This window comes from Amblyomma maculatum, chromosome 1 (assembly GCF_055883805.1).
Source record: "Amblyomma maculatum isolate TAMU_Amacu chromosome 1, ASM5588380v1, whole genome shotgun sequence".
NCBI classification, from domain to species: domain Eukaryota; kingdom Metazoa; phylum Arthropoda; class Arachnida; order Ixodida; family Ixodidae; genus Amblyomma; species Amblyomma maculatum.
Window position 1 is genome coordinate 103,555,250 of NC_139344.1, and position 13,572 is coordinate 103,568,821.

At 45.7% G+C, this 13,572-nt stretch overlaps 1 protein-coding gene across 1 annotated transcript in view; it reads left to right on the forward strand.

Moving 5' to 3' along the window:
- Positions 1-12,243, forward strand: part of LOC146203361 (uncharacterized) — a 29,761-nt gene extending 17,518 nt beyond the window's left edge. Inside the window, exons 3-5 of the mRNA XM_084588715.1 lie at positions 3,131-3,295; positions 9,174-9,329; positions 12,006-12,243. Coding sequence (XP_084444841.1) covers positions 3,131-3,295; positions 9,174-9,329; positions 12,006-12,077 — 393 coding nt within the window. The 3' untranslated portion in view covers positions 12,078-12,243. The remainder of the gene's footprint in view (positions 1-3,130; positions 3,296-9,173; positions 9,330-12,005) is intronic.
- Positions 12,244-13,572: the final 1,329 nt, after the last annotated feature.

Here is a 13,572-nt window from a genome sequence, read left to right on the forward strand (position 1 = left end):
CGGATTGTCGATTCTACATCTTCATAGAAGCTTTCAACTGCCTGGTCATCATAACTACATGTAGGTGCATAGGCCTGTACAACCTTCAGTTTATACCGCTTATTAAGCCTAATTACGATGCCTGCAACCCTCTCATTAATACTATAGAATTCATCGATATTACCCGCTATATACTTATTGACAAGGAAACCTACTCCTAGTTGTCGCCTCTCTGGTAAACCTCGATAACACAGTACGTGCCCATCCTTCTGTACAGTATATGCCTCATTCGGCCTCCTAACCTCACTAAGCCCTATGACATCCTATTTCATGCCCTCTAGTTCCTCTAGCAGCTAGCACAGAACCGGGTTAAGTGGAGAAATATGGGAGAGGCCTTCGCCCTGCAGTGGGTATAATCAGGCTGATGATGATGATGATAATCAATTCTCTTTCAGCCATAGAATATTTGCGCATTTGTTTCCCAACAACACCAGCAATAATTATAACAGCGCGAAGGACGAGGACGAAGATCAGAAGGACACAAACACAGCGTAACAATCGCATAAGGGAGCTCAAATGACGACCATTCCGATAACTTTCTTTCAATCCTGAGTGAGTGAGGAATGGGCGTTTTTCGGATAGGAGTGCTGAATGTCGCCTCAATATCTAGAGGTGGTGTGTCACGGACTAACGGTGTGGGTATAGTTTCCATAAATGTACCGTCTTTGCCAAAAGTAACCGAGCAGCCCAGCCGGCCGGCGGAGCAAGCGCTGGGCCGAGCGGTGGCGTGGCGGTCGCCGTCGGTGGCCGCTGCTCGCCGGCTGCGAGTGTAAGCTGGCCTACGTAAGCATACCCCCTCGCTATCTTTCTTGGGATGATAAAATGCAAGCGGGTAGCATGTGCGGCATACGATTTCATACCTTTGGAACGCTGAGCTATAGTCATGGAGGGCGCTGTGCACAGCAAAACTCGCTCCACACTGATTTTGGGCTGGCGGCGTGAAGCTGTGCTCTTCGTTAGAACGCCTTGCATGTTGAATCCCAGTACACATCTCCCGTGGATGAAGTGATTCGAAAAGTAGTATTTTTGTCTCGTTTGGAATATTAGCACAGTCAGACAGGGCATGATTAAATCCTGGGTTTAGTTTTTCTCGCGATTCCTAGTCTGCGATGATGACACTTCGCTGAGCTAGAGAGAATAAAAACAGGGCAATATTTTCGGCTGTTTCTAGTGCGGCTATTCGTGTCCATGCAATGAGGCGAATTCATTATTTTTGCATTTGCCGCCGCTTGTTAACGCACAGAAGTGCTTAATGGTTTCTGCGATTGCAACGCCAAATTGAATGCCGAAAATCTGAGCAGAGATATGGCAATTGCTACAAAAAGTATTTGGCAATACCGAATGAGTGATGTAAATGTTCTATAGCGTATGATCCCCCAAAAAAGCCTTGCTATTGCGAAGGATGCCTACGAAGACGTTTTTCTTCCACTTGCATTGAAATTCCCTTTTAATTAAGCTTCACCTTTTTGCGGCCAGGGAGTTAAGTAAAAACGGGAGCCTCAGGTTTGCAAGCTTGATCTTGTGTTGCCCTTGAAGGTTCTATTTTAGTAACTTATTTATCGAGTCACCGATGCACCACTTTGCATCGGTGACTATACCAATCAAGTCACTAGGTAATAGACAGTAGTAACGCAAAAGTAGTTCGCAGTGCAAATCAAAAGCTGCGCATTCGAATTTCATTTCACTTCCAGAACATATTGCTGTTAGGTGGGTCGCATTGTGTTCCCGTAAAAGAAATAAACAAAAAAGAAAAGAAATGGCCACACTTAATGAAAAAATAGGCCTAATATGTGTGAGAATGACACTTTTATGCATTTCACTCATTAAACGAAGAGATTAGTAGCAGGCTAACGCATGAACGTAATTACCAACGCGGAAAACACTACGCGCTTTTTGTACGTTACCAAAAGCGGGAAAGAAGGTATTCAGCAAGAGGGGCACATGCAACAGCTGGAAGTCTTATTTTTCTCTCCTTCAGCTTAACTTAGCGTCAGAGCAAATCCGACAGTGGTCAGAACAGACGACTAGGAACCGCAGGAAAAGCGCACCGAGATTTCGAAATCAATTTCTCGCTATACTTTCCGGACAATCGAAACTAGTAGAAAAGTATGTATTTGTCCATTCGTTGCAACTACAGAAGCACTGTACCGATATTAAATGCGAAGGCATTCTAACGAAGAGCGCAGCTTCACAGCGCCAGACAAAAAGGAGCATTGCGCGAGTGATGCTGTGCGGAGCGCCCTTCTTAACTAGCGCAGCGTTCTGAAGGAGCCAAATCAGGTACCGCACATGATACTCGCTTGCTTCTTATCATCCCAATAAGGAGAGCGAGGGAGAGTGCTTACGTCAGTCAGTTTACACTCGCCGCCGGAGAGCAGCGGCCAGCGACGGCGACGTAGTGCCGCATCTCGGCCCCGTGCTTGCTCCGCCGGCCGGCTGGGCTGCTCGGTTACTTTTGGCAAAGAGGGTACATTACTGCAAGCATAGAGAGGAACCGAAGGTGCATACACGAACAGGGGCCCAGGACGATCTTTTATCAAACCACATACGCAAGCCGTCGTAATGCGTCACATACAGCGTACATTCGCTGCACACCGCAACAGTGAGGTTTAGATAGGGCGACCATATATCGGTTATGGGGATAGGGTAATAGCGGGGCACCAATGCGCATGCGCAGAATGCTACGATGAATGGGAGAATAGTGTGGCTGGATGTGGCTAGAGTTACTATATAGGCTTTAGGTGGTGGCTAGCGTCCCCTTACGCGCTCCGATCTTATGTAAAACTGCCAAATACTGAGTTTCTATGAGGATAGGTGAATACCCGGACTCAAGGGCGCATGCGCAGTACGATACACGCTGGAAGGGCGATGAGGGTGGCTAGGTGTGCTTAGCTTCCCCCGGTTCATCCACTATGTGCTGTCGGGACGAAGCGCGCAGTGATGTCTTGTTGAGGGAAGAACGTACCGCGGCCACATATTTTGCTGCGCCACGACGGTGCCAGTTCTAGATTCCTAGCTCATCTTCGTAACACAGAAACTGCTGCACTTACATTCCAGGCTGCCACTAAATGAACTTTTTCTCTCTCCGCAGGTATTGTCGATCATCGTCTACGCCTTGTCGGTGTCGGCGGCCTTTACATTATCCACTGTGATGTTCCTCATGGCGCTCAGTTTCAGCTACTGGCTCCAGTGTGCTTTCTTTCTGCTTTCGGAGAGTCTGTCGCCGAAGCCACCCGCAGTGCCCTCGACTGTCTACGTAAGTTACGCGTCGGCTCCTTCCGTCTCTTGTATATTAATTACAACGCGGTGCTCTTCTAAGGAAAAAAAAAAAAAAAAAAGAGAAGAAGGTGCTGATTCTGATTGCTCATTGTATGTGGTTTCAGCAGTGGTGCTTCTCTTGTTATCTTTTGATGTTGTGGACAACGTGTGATTCCCAGTTCATTCGCGCGCCCTGTCGCGTTACCTTGATTATTCCCGTGGTGGGCGTTTACCTGATGTGTATATAAGCGCGCGGGTTTCAGTTCCTCAAATAAAGGTAAAATTTATTGCTCTGTCTTATATGCACCTTTTTTTTCCTAATTGTGTTCTCGCTGCTGATGCATAAGGATCGCAACCAACTAGCCCGGAAGATGGTGCTATTTTTTGGTGTGAGCTTTGCGATGAAGAACGCACAAATTACATTCCATTTTGTGGCGTTCGGCAAACGCGGACCTCGCGACCCGGACTACGGGTCTCCAAACTCCTCGGCAAGGGGAACGGACTATAGATTTGTTAAGGCGTCGAAAAATGAATAGATGGATATACAGTTGAATCCCGCTATAACGAAATTCACGGTGCACGAAAAAAAATTCGTTCTCGCGGAACTTCGTTATCGCAAAAATTTGACGTGAAACGCAGAAAGAATTGCCCAAGCAGCAGCAAAGGCGTTTAATGCCAAAAATCTGTAAGCTTGGTTTGCTTACGCTTCACGGCGAGCAACGCCGTCACGCGATTTTCGCACTCGGTCAGCAAACCCATTGCAACATCGTCGTCTCGGGCAGCAACGAAATTCCTGATGACATCAAAAGCGTCCATCACCTGTACGGCGGTTGCCGCAGCCGGCGCTTCCTGTACGTCGTCGTCTTCTTCATCGGAAGAGTCCTTATCATTCCGGGCAGCTTTTATGATCTGCTCATCACTCACATCTTCGTGAACAACAACACAAGCGTCAGCGCCGATGTATTCGTCGAGCTCGAGATTAGGCGGCACGGTTCCTATTTCTCCCAGCGTTTTCCAGGCGGCCGCGATCCCCGGAGCCGGTGACGCCTCTTCGTCGTCGTCTGTAACGCCTGGTGTTAGGCCAGCAGAGTGTACGGGTCGACCTTCGGCAAATCCGGCGTGCCTGAAACAGTTCACAATTACTGAGCGCCCCAGTGTGCTCCAGGCAGCAGACATAATCTGCAGTGCCACGTACAAGTCCACCTTCGTGTCTCGGCCGGTTTCAGTGTTAAAAAGCAGCCGCTGAATTAACCTCCCGCGGTAAGCGCGCTTCAGGCTAAGAATCACGCCCTGATCGAGAGGCTGTAAGACAGACGTGCAATTGGGAGGGAAAAACCTCAGCTCCGTGTTAGTGAGCTTGACTTCGTCGGAGTGATGCGCTGAACAATTGTCCAAAAGCAAGCAAACTTTACGGCCCTGCCGCTTCATGTCGCGGTCGAATGCCATCATCCACTCGGTGAAAATAGCGCGGGTCATCCATGACTTGTTGTTCGCCTTGTACTGCACAGGTAGGCTACGAGTTCCCTTAAAACAGCGCGGCTTGGCACTTTTGCCTATGACTAACGGCGGACGCTTGTCCGAGCCATCCATGTTTGTGCAAAGCAGCACTGTGATGCGTTTTTTGCTGTGTTTGCCGCCGTGACAGCGCTGCCCCTTGAAGTCGAGCGTCCTAGCCGGCAACATCTCGTAGAATAGCCCGGTCTCGTCGGCGTTGTAAATGTCTGCAGGCGCGAAGTTGCTTAAAATTCCGGCCATGTTACTCGCCTTCCAAGCAGCTGCTCCGTCCACGTCTGCTGACATTGACTCGCCGCACAACACTTTTCCAACGATGTTATGGCGGGCCTTGAAACGGTTTAGCCAGCCAATGCTGGCTTTAAAATCATTAATGCCAAGTAGGCATGCATAGTTCAAGGCTTTCTGCTGGACGATGCTTCCGGACAGGGGGACGTTGCTGGCTCGTGCTTCCACAAACCACGCATGCACTGCTTTGTCCAACTCTTCATGGAGGGGCCGCGTCACCTTTTTGTGCTTCGAGGATGTGCCTGAAGCAAGTGCCATTCTCACGCTGTCCTTATTGCCTAGAATGGTTGACAGCGAACTTGCAGGAATTCCGAAGTCTTCAGCAATTGCCGCTTTCTTCCTTCCGCTTTCTACTTGGGCGATTATTTGAGCTTTTTGCTCAAGGGAAAGAGTTTTGCGTTTTTTCACTTGCGTTGCCATCGTGTCCTGCGGATGAAAACTCGAAGAGAAAGGCAGCGAGTGAACAACGCGACCACGACACAAAGCCAAAATGGCGGAACTGCAATCACGTGATTTCATGCTTAATGTGGCTTTGAATTTGACTTGGACTTCTCGCCAAAAACTAGTTTCGGTTTCGATTTTGAACGCGAAAATTTCGTTGAAGCGGAAACGCTCTGCAAAAATGGTTCGTTGTGCAGAGAAATTTAGGCCATTAATTCTTATAGGATACTCGCGGGGAATAAAAAATTATTCGTTGTCGCGGAAATTTCGTTGTGGCGGTATTCGTTGTGGCGGGATTCAACTGTATGTAAAAAAATGTAACGATATACAATTGGCATATATTTGTTAAATTATAAATGTTGACACATATATGCGTATTATATATTGTTTTTAGAACTAAATAGAAATAAATCTTTGCCATGTCACTGCCTCCCACGACGACTGCCCGACAAAATCTCTCCATGTAGCCACGATGTATTCGACGCTGCTCTCGCTGCTGTCAAATACGGGGTTCTTGCTCATATTACGAAGAACATTGGAAAACGTGAGCTCTTGCTCCCCGTCGTATGCTGTCCTTCCTTCAGGCTACAGTATGTTCGCCAACGGTGTCTGACGCCTTTTCGGGAATTTCTTCACATTCCGCGCCTCCCTACAGCAAACAGCGCATTTCGTCTCGTCCTTACCCAGGCTTGGGCCGTTGGGAATTGACGCTGTTGGAATTACGGCTACCGGTACGATACACGTATGAGCGAATTAGAAACAGACACCGCTCGACTAGCATGGACTAAAGAGAATAGGAAAGGATTATCCACAAGAGCCCCGACGGGATGCATGCACGAGGCTAGGCCTCGTGGGTTTGGCGGTCTGAGACTCGGACGCCATTTTGCTGTCTGTGCTCTGCCGAGGGCTGGTCAGAACCACTACGTGAGCTGAATATTGGTGATCCCTAGCCCTAGACGATAGAAGGCAGGTAGGCAAAACTGATGGGCGCGATATGAATAAAATATATTGGTAAAATATTTGCTTTTTAATTGCTATTCGAAGTCTTTGTTTCTTGAAATTTGCGCAATATAGTTTCCTGACCCACAAAAGACATATAAAGTATAATTTTACCGTTGAGCAGATCAGCTGGAGCAGAACGCACTTCTAACTATTTGCTGTTTCAGTTTATTTCTTTAACACGACGTTTTGGTTTGGTGTATGGGGTTTAACGTCCCAAAGCGACTCAGGCTAAGAGAGACGCTATAGTGGAGGACTCCGAAAACATCGACCACTTGGGGTTCTTTAACGTGCACTGATGTAGCACAGCACACGGGCGCCTTGGTTTTAGCCTCCATAGAAAAGCGGCCGCCGGAGCCGGGATTCGATCCCGCATCCTTGGGCACTGTAGGCGAGTGCCTCAACCACTGCACCGCCACGGCGGGGCTCGATTAGGTATGCCTGCAGCCTTTCGCCGTGCTTCATTCACCACAAAGCGGCCGCCACTGTGACGAAGGTGCATCCTCTCAGTTCACGGTAGTTTCGATTTTCTTTGTGCATCCGCGGGCTCTGGAGCCCGCCGAACAAAGCGGCGCGACCGCTCACTTGATCACGATAAGCGCGCACCTTTCTCTCGATCGAAACGCGGTTGGAAGCACTGGAATATGGTTGCGCATGAACTCATTCACATAGCATTCTTTCATACTTCGCAAGCTTTGCTTAAACGCGAAAAAAAAAAAAAAAAGGGACCACGCAGGAAGCGCGCAGTACATCGTTAGAAAAAAAAAAAAATAGATCGGTCGTTTTTTAACCCCCTCTCACACTCAAGGATTCTTAGCCAGATGCTAGTCGCTGATCCCAAAATGAATACAAGTGTCATTACGAGCGATTCAGAGCGGAAAAATACATATTTAACGGTGCGGAATGATACCATTAACTGCAATGCAAAACAACATTACACAGACCGAAACTTAATCGTATGGGTTGCGGTCATCATATGACAAAAAGACATGTTCACTAGATTAACAATAGCCACGGCACAGGTAGAGGACGCAAATTGAATCGCTTTAAATTAAGACATTTCTATACGAAAGAAGGCCTCTCCCATATTTCTCCACTTAACCCGGTTCTGTGCTAGCTGCATCCACTTGACCCCTGCGAACTTCTTAATCTCATCCGCCCACCTAACTTTCTGCCGCCCCCTGCTACGCTTTCCTTCCCTTGGAATCCAGTTTGTTACTCTCAGCGACCATCGGTTATCCTCTCTTAGCACTACATGTTCTGCCTATGTCCATTTCTTCGCATGAGAGAGGCCTTCACCTGCAGTGGGTATAGTCAGGCTGATGATGATGATGATGATGATGATGATGATGTGAAAGAAATATTTCTTCAATGCTCTAAATGCATTAGCCGAACATACGAATGAGGATAGAATATAATTCCCGGCCTTAGCACAATAAAAGCGGAGACTTCATTGACCGTAATGATTGTTAGATGTTGGAAGTAAATACTTTGCATGAACGGCTGAACGAAAACAGCATGAAGGGGACTTGCATGAAGCTAAAGGAAATATGAAACAATTGCAAATAACATTATTTATAAAAATATCTAAGCGACAGCCTCTTAGGTAGTTAGTGGCATAATGCTATTTTGTATAAATAAAATGCAGTTCTAGGTGCAGCAAAGTTGATCATTCTAAGAGCCCTTTTTTTGCAACCTTATCTCAGGGTTAATATATGATGGGTACGTAAGAGCCATCATATACTACAGTACAAATAGAAATATGATGTTTTTAGCGTATTAGTCTGAAAATATTTAGATTGTTTCGCTAATGTATAGCAAGAGTACGACAACCTTTTTACAGAGGGCATCAATGTGCTGCTGCGCCAGTTGCAACTTTTTCCAAGATCGCTCCTACGTATGAGATTGTGTCGACCTGTTGTAACTCGTTTGCTCCAATTGATATGCAAGCTGCATGGGGATGTGCACGCGGGCTTATGCGGCGATTTCAATGCAATATATTTCGTTTTTGAGTGTTCATCAATCGACGGTTAAATTGGAACCGAATTTTAATGAATTGTAGCTCATTATTCAGCATGATTGCAGCATCTTCTATAGACTTGGCGGTAACTATCATAGTTGTGTCGTTCACATATTAAAGTATAGTGACTATATTGAAAAGTACGCATTTAAGCTTATTTAATTAGATCATTTGACGGAATATATGAATACCTCAGCAGCGCCACATAACCACAATGTGTTGCTGGCTTCACACAGTTGCAGTTTCAAATTTTTTAAAACACTTAGCAAACGTTACATGGGACACGCTGTACAACTGTGCGCTCTGACGCAAGGCACCAATGCACGAAAGTTTCATTGCCATAAACTGCCAACTGATAACTCGCGTGATTCCTCTTCTGCGCACGCGAGTAATTTCTTTCTAGCTGTAAGCCGTGCTCCTCTAGAGAGGACTTACATATTCGAATAGATATCAGCGTGATTTAAATCGCTTAAGATGTCATTTACACACCCGCGAACTCCGGATTACGATCAGTAAGAAGGAGCTTTTTTTTTTGTTTTTGGTGTGTTTAGGGAGCGTTTTACGTCCATTTTCGGCCATTAAATTGGGTGGTTATTTGTGCATGTGCTCTTTGCAGTTCTTCACCTTCCACGCCCTTGGATCCCTTCTCTACATATGCGCCTCCATAGCGCACCTGGCCTGTTTCGGCTCTTCTTCCGGTCTGGTGGCAGTAATCGCTCAACATCAGTACCTGAATCTGACAACCAATTCTGACCTCATGAACTCACTTGGGGTAAGGAAAAGGCCTGCGTCTGCGATGTGTGTGTGTGTGTGTGTGTGTGTGTGTGTGTGTGTGTGTGTGTGTGTGTGTGTGTGTGTGTGTGTGTGTGTGTGTGTGTGTGTGTGTGTGTGTGTGTGTGTGTGTGTGTGTGTGTGTGTGTGTGTGTGTGTGTGTGTGTGCGTGCGCGCGCGCGCGCGCGCGTGTGTTAATAGAACAAAAAGATGACACCAATTGCTTATCCTTTAAGAGGACATCGTCTAGAAATCGATAAACGTGAGCTAGAGTAAAAAGACATGGTCACCTTGGTTTGGGCTTTTTCCCCTCTATTTAGCACGCGGAATAGCTATCCGGAGAAGTGCTACAAAACAGTATTGTGCAGCGTAACGTTTAGAATAAACATCTATAGTAACATAAAACTGAAGTCCCTGAAGTTTGCAGAGAAGCTGTGATCCAGTCATGAGTGTAACTCATCACTTTCACAATGTAATGTATCAAGGACAAGGGTATAAGTATTATACCTTTCGCGCCAACGTATTGGGCACGAGTTTCATCACTGGAGCGAACGGTCGTAGCGTCGACATAGACTAGTAAGTGTGATGGCATGACTCTTGTTACTTTTTTGCACCTTTTTAGTCCTTTTGTACCTTTTTAAATGAAACTTCACGAGTATGTGTCCAGACTTTAAAGGAACCTTTGCACATTACTAATATAAGGCCAGTGCTAGAATACGCATGCACAGCGTGGGACCACTTTACAAATCTTCTTCAAGATAAGCTAGAGCGTGTTCAGAAAGGGGTGCTGCAAGATTCTTCACGGGCGTCTATGACTATAAAAAGGTTCAGACATCGCAAAAAACAAACAAACAAAAAAGCAAAAAACAAATGGGTTGGAAGTTGCTGTCCACGCGCAGGAAAATATTGAGGTTAAAGCTCTTACACATCATCAACAATGGTAACACAGGAATCGACATGGACACGTACATTTAAAACAGCCTCGTTATTGCTCTTGAAAGGCGAAAATTCCAAAATGATCAGGCCATACCAATATCGTATCAACGTGTTTAAGTCTTCGTACTTTTTTTTTTCTGCGAACTATTGCAGAATGGAATCTGCTGCCGGATGAGATAGGGTGTGCACCCACTTTTCCATCAGCCGTAGGAAACTTGACATGAATCTTTTAGACAATATAGTTCCGCTGTACTGTTATATGTATGTGCAACATAACTTTTGATTAGGTATTTCACGCTTTGTGTTGAATACGTTGTCGTCCTCCTTAATTAAGATAGGAGTTTACTATGTTTTAGTGGTATCAATAATTTGTTGCTGTCGTTTGCACTCTTTTCTTTTTGCGTTTTTGTGCTTGCAATTAACCTTCCTACGATATTGCCCAATAAGCGCTGTTGGTATTTGTAATAAATAAATAAATAAATAAATAAATAAATAAATAAATAAATAAATAAATATATATATATATATATATATATATATATATATATATATATATATATATATATATATATATATATATAAATGAATAAATACTGCTGCTACAGCAGGCACTCAAATGAATTGATGCATATTTAAAGCTAAGAGTCGTTTTTCGGTGTTGTTTTGCCTGTTAGCAAGTGTTAAAACATTGCACTTTTTGATCTTGCACCGTGAAGCCGACAAGAAAGAAGACGAAACGAGTGTTAATTTCCAGTACATCGAATTCTGTTCCGTTGCCAACAACTTTCTTCCTGGCAGCTGCATTGACCTAAAAAATAGCGCTCGCCCCGCCTTTTTTCTTGTCCGCTGTGTTTTGCGCTGTTTTCACAAAAAACGTTGCCTGAATAATAAGCGTAGCAAACATTGCAACAATTTTGATTAGAACGTGACACCAATTTTTTTATTTGTCATCATATCAGTGTCGAAAAAAACAAAAATTAGAAATTTAATATTTGGATGCAACGTTTGATGTTTCTGGTTATACGCCGATCGAGACATCGTGCATTGTTCGCATTTTATTACGTTGGCTTTATAACGATTGAAGATGCCATAGCAGTGTTGTTCAAGCACGTCAGCTGCCCTTTCCTCTCTGATATCTAGCTACAAATATTGAACACACTGTCCATACTACCAGCGGTGTCTAAATTTAGTACAGCGGCATATAAAGTTCACACATAATTGATTTTAAGTTGTTCAGCACCTTTCTCGAGAGAAAATTACGAAAGCTTCGCTTTTGCTGCCCCATATCTGCCCTTTTTCCCTCGTGTTGTCTCTTTGTAGCTCCAATTGGCTTGTCTTACTCACAGACTTTACTTATCTATATGAGATGCGCTTAAGGCCGCATTTGCAAAATGCTGTGTTACGTTAGAGGAATATGAGCTGTCCTGTCCTGCCCCGCAGGACTCAGCAGCACTTGAGCGATGGCCGTTCATGATGTGATAGGAATTCGCCCTCCGATCATGAGACCTACTTGCGCAAAAGGAGATTCGTGAATATTGGCTTCGGTTCGCTCATGCTCCGCTGAAGTCTATAGCGATCCCTCCTAATTCCCTGTAGAAACTAAAAAAAAAAGAAAAAATAAATGCGACGAACAATCTTTGCTGCGTGGCTTGAGCGACGCTTTTTAATCTGGAACACTGCAGTTTACAGTGCTGTCAGTGTGGCATCATTGAAATGCTTTTCTTTCTTTCTTTCTTCGCAGGCCATGGGACTTATCGCGGGAGCTGCACACCTTTTCCACGTTGCGTTAATCGTCAGGAAGATGATTTCGTAGGCACGCGCGGACCAGTCTAGAAGCGGTCGGGAGGACATCGCCGGATGAGATTCAGACTCAGCTCTTGCTTTCCCGCAGCTGGTTCCTCAAAAGAAAAAAAAAAATAGAGAGAGAAATGCAGCAGCGTGAAGCAAAAAAGCCAAGAGAAACCTGCCTTTTCCCAGCATTCCAGTCTTTGGCTTGCGCTACTGCTCTTAAACAACTGTAATGCGAGCCAACATTTCACGTAGAGCTCATTAACCCAATGAATGTCACCAGACGACACTTCGTAAGTGCTCACGCATACAAGTCTAGGCAACTCAGCATCATCTCCTGATTACGCCGATTGCAGGTTAAAGGTCCTGTGCCAGCTACCTCCATTTGATCCTCGCAAACTTCCTAATCCGAGCCGCCCACCCAACTTCCTGCTATCCCTTGCTACGCTCACCTTTCCTTGAAATCCAGTCACTAACGTTGCAGACCGGCGATTATCTTGCTGAATTCGCACTACATGACCGGTCAATGCCCATTTGTTCTTCCTGATGTCTGTTAGAATGTCATTAACCTTACCCAGTCGTCACGCTTCCTGTCTTTTAATGTTACACCTACCATTTTTCGTTCAACAGCCCTCTGGGTGGTCCTTATTTTAAACCCAGATACTGGAGCTGAAATTACCACAGGGAAGTATCGTTATTTTGAATTACTTGTAGATTAGGGTAACGCCTCTGTCGTCATTCAGCGCAAAATAGTCGGTAAGTAAAAGGCATGGCGGTGACTCCTCGCACAGCGCTTCTGGGGCACTAACCTACATTGCGCACTGACCGTATCTTTATTGTTTAACAATCTTCCTTGCTCTATATCGAAATACTGCCGGAGATAGACACAGGGTCGTGAGTTCCGTGCTTTGAACTTTAAGATAAATGGAATAACGCGGCTTCCCATTGGCATCATACCTCATCGGCCTACATATTACTGGTCTCGGAGGCTAAGGCTTCCTTCATAAGTCGAACAAAAGATGTCGCGGGCCGTCCACTTTCTCTGCGAAGCCGCTGGCACTCGGAACGGGTATGTCGCTTTCGCCGGTTCGACTGGTTCGACGGGCGTGCTCGTGCAAGCGTCTCACTAGAAAGTGAACGTCCAGTTTTTGAAAATGCAATGTGCAGGTTGCGGCCCGTACGCAGCTTTCGCCAAAAATAGCGACGTGACTGGCTCTGAGATCGCGCGGCCGTTAGTTTCAGTACTTCTTGAATTTTAGTGCCACATCAGAGCTCGCGTAAAACATGGCTAAAGCGCACGATCGATCACTGCGTTTCGGAGTACAGAGAGCTGAGAGTTACTGCTGCATTCGAGGCCGTGCTGGTATCTGTATGGCTTATATATCCACGCACCTGCACTTTGTAGCAGAAAATCGTGTCTTCGGTCGTCCATCGTTCTGTCGACTTGCTCGCGAGCTCCTGCCATGCCTGCAGCCACACTCAGTGCACCCCATTTCATAACTTCGTGGCTCTTTCCACGT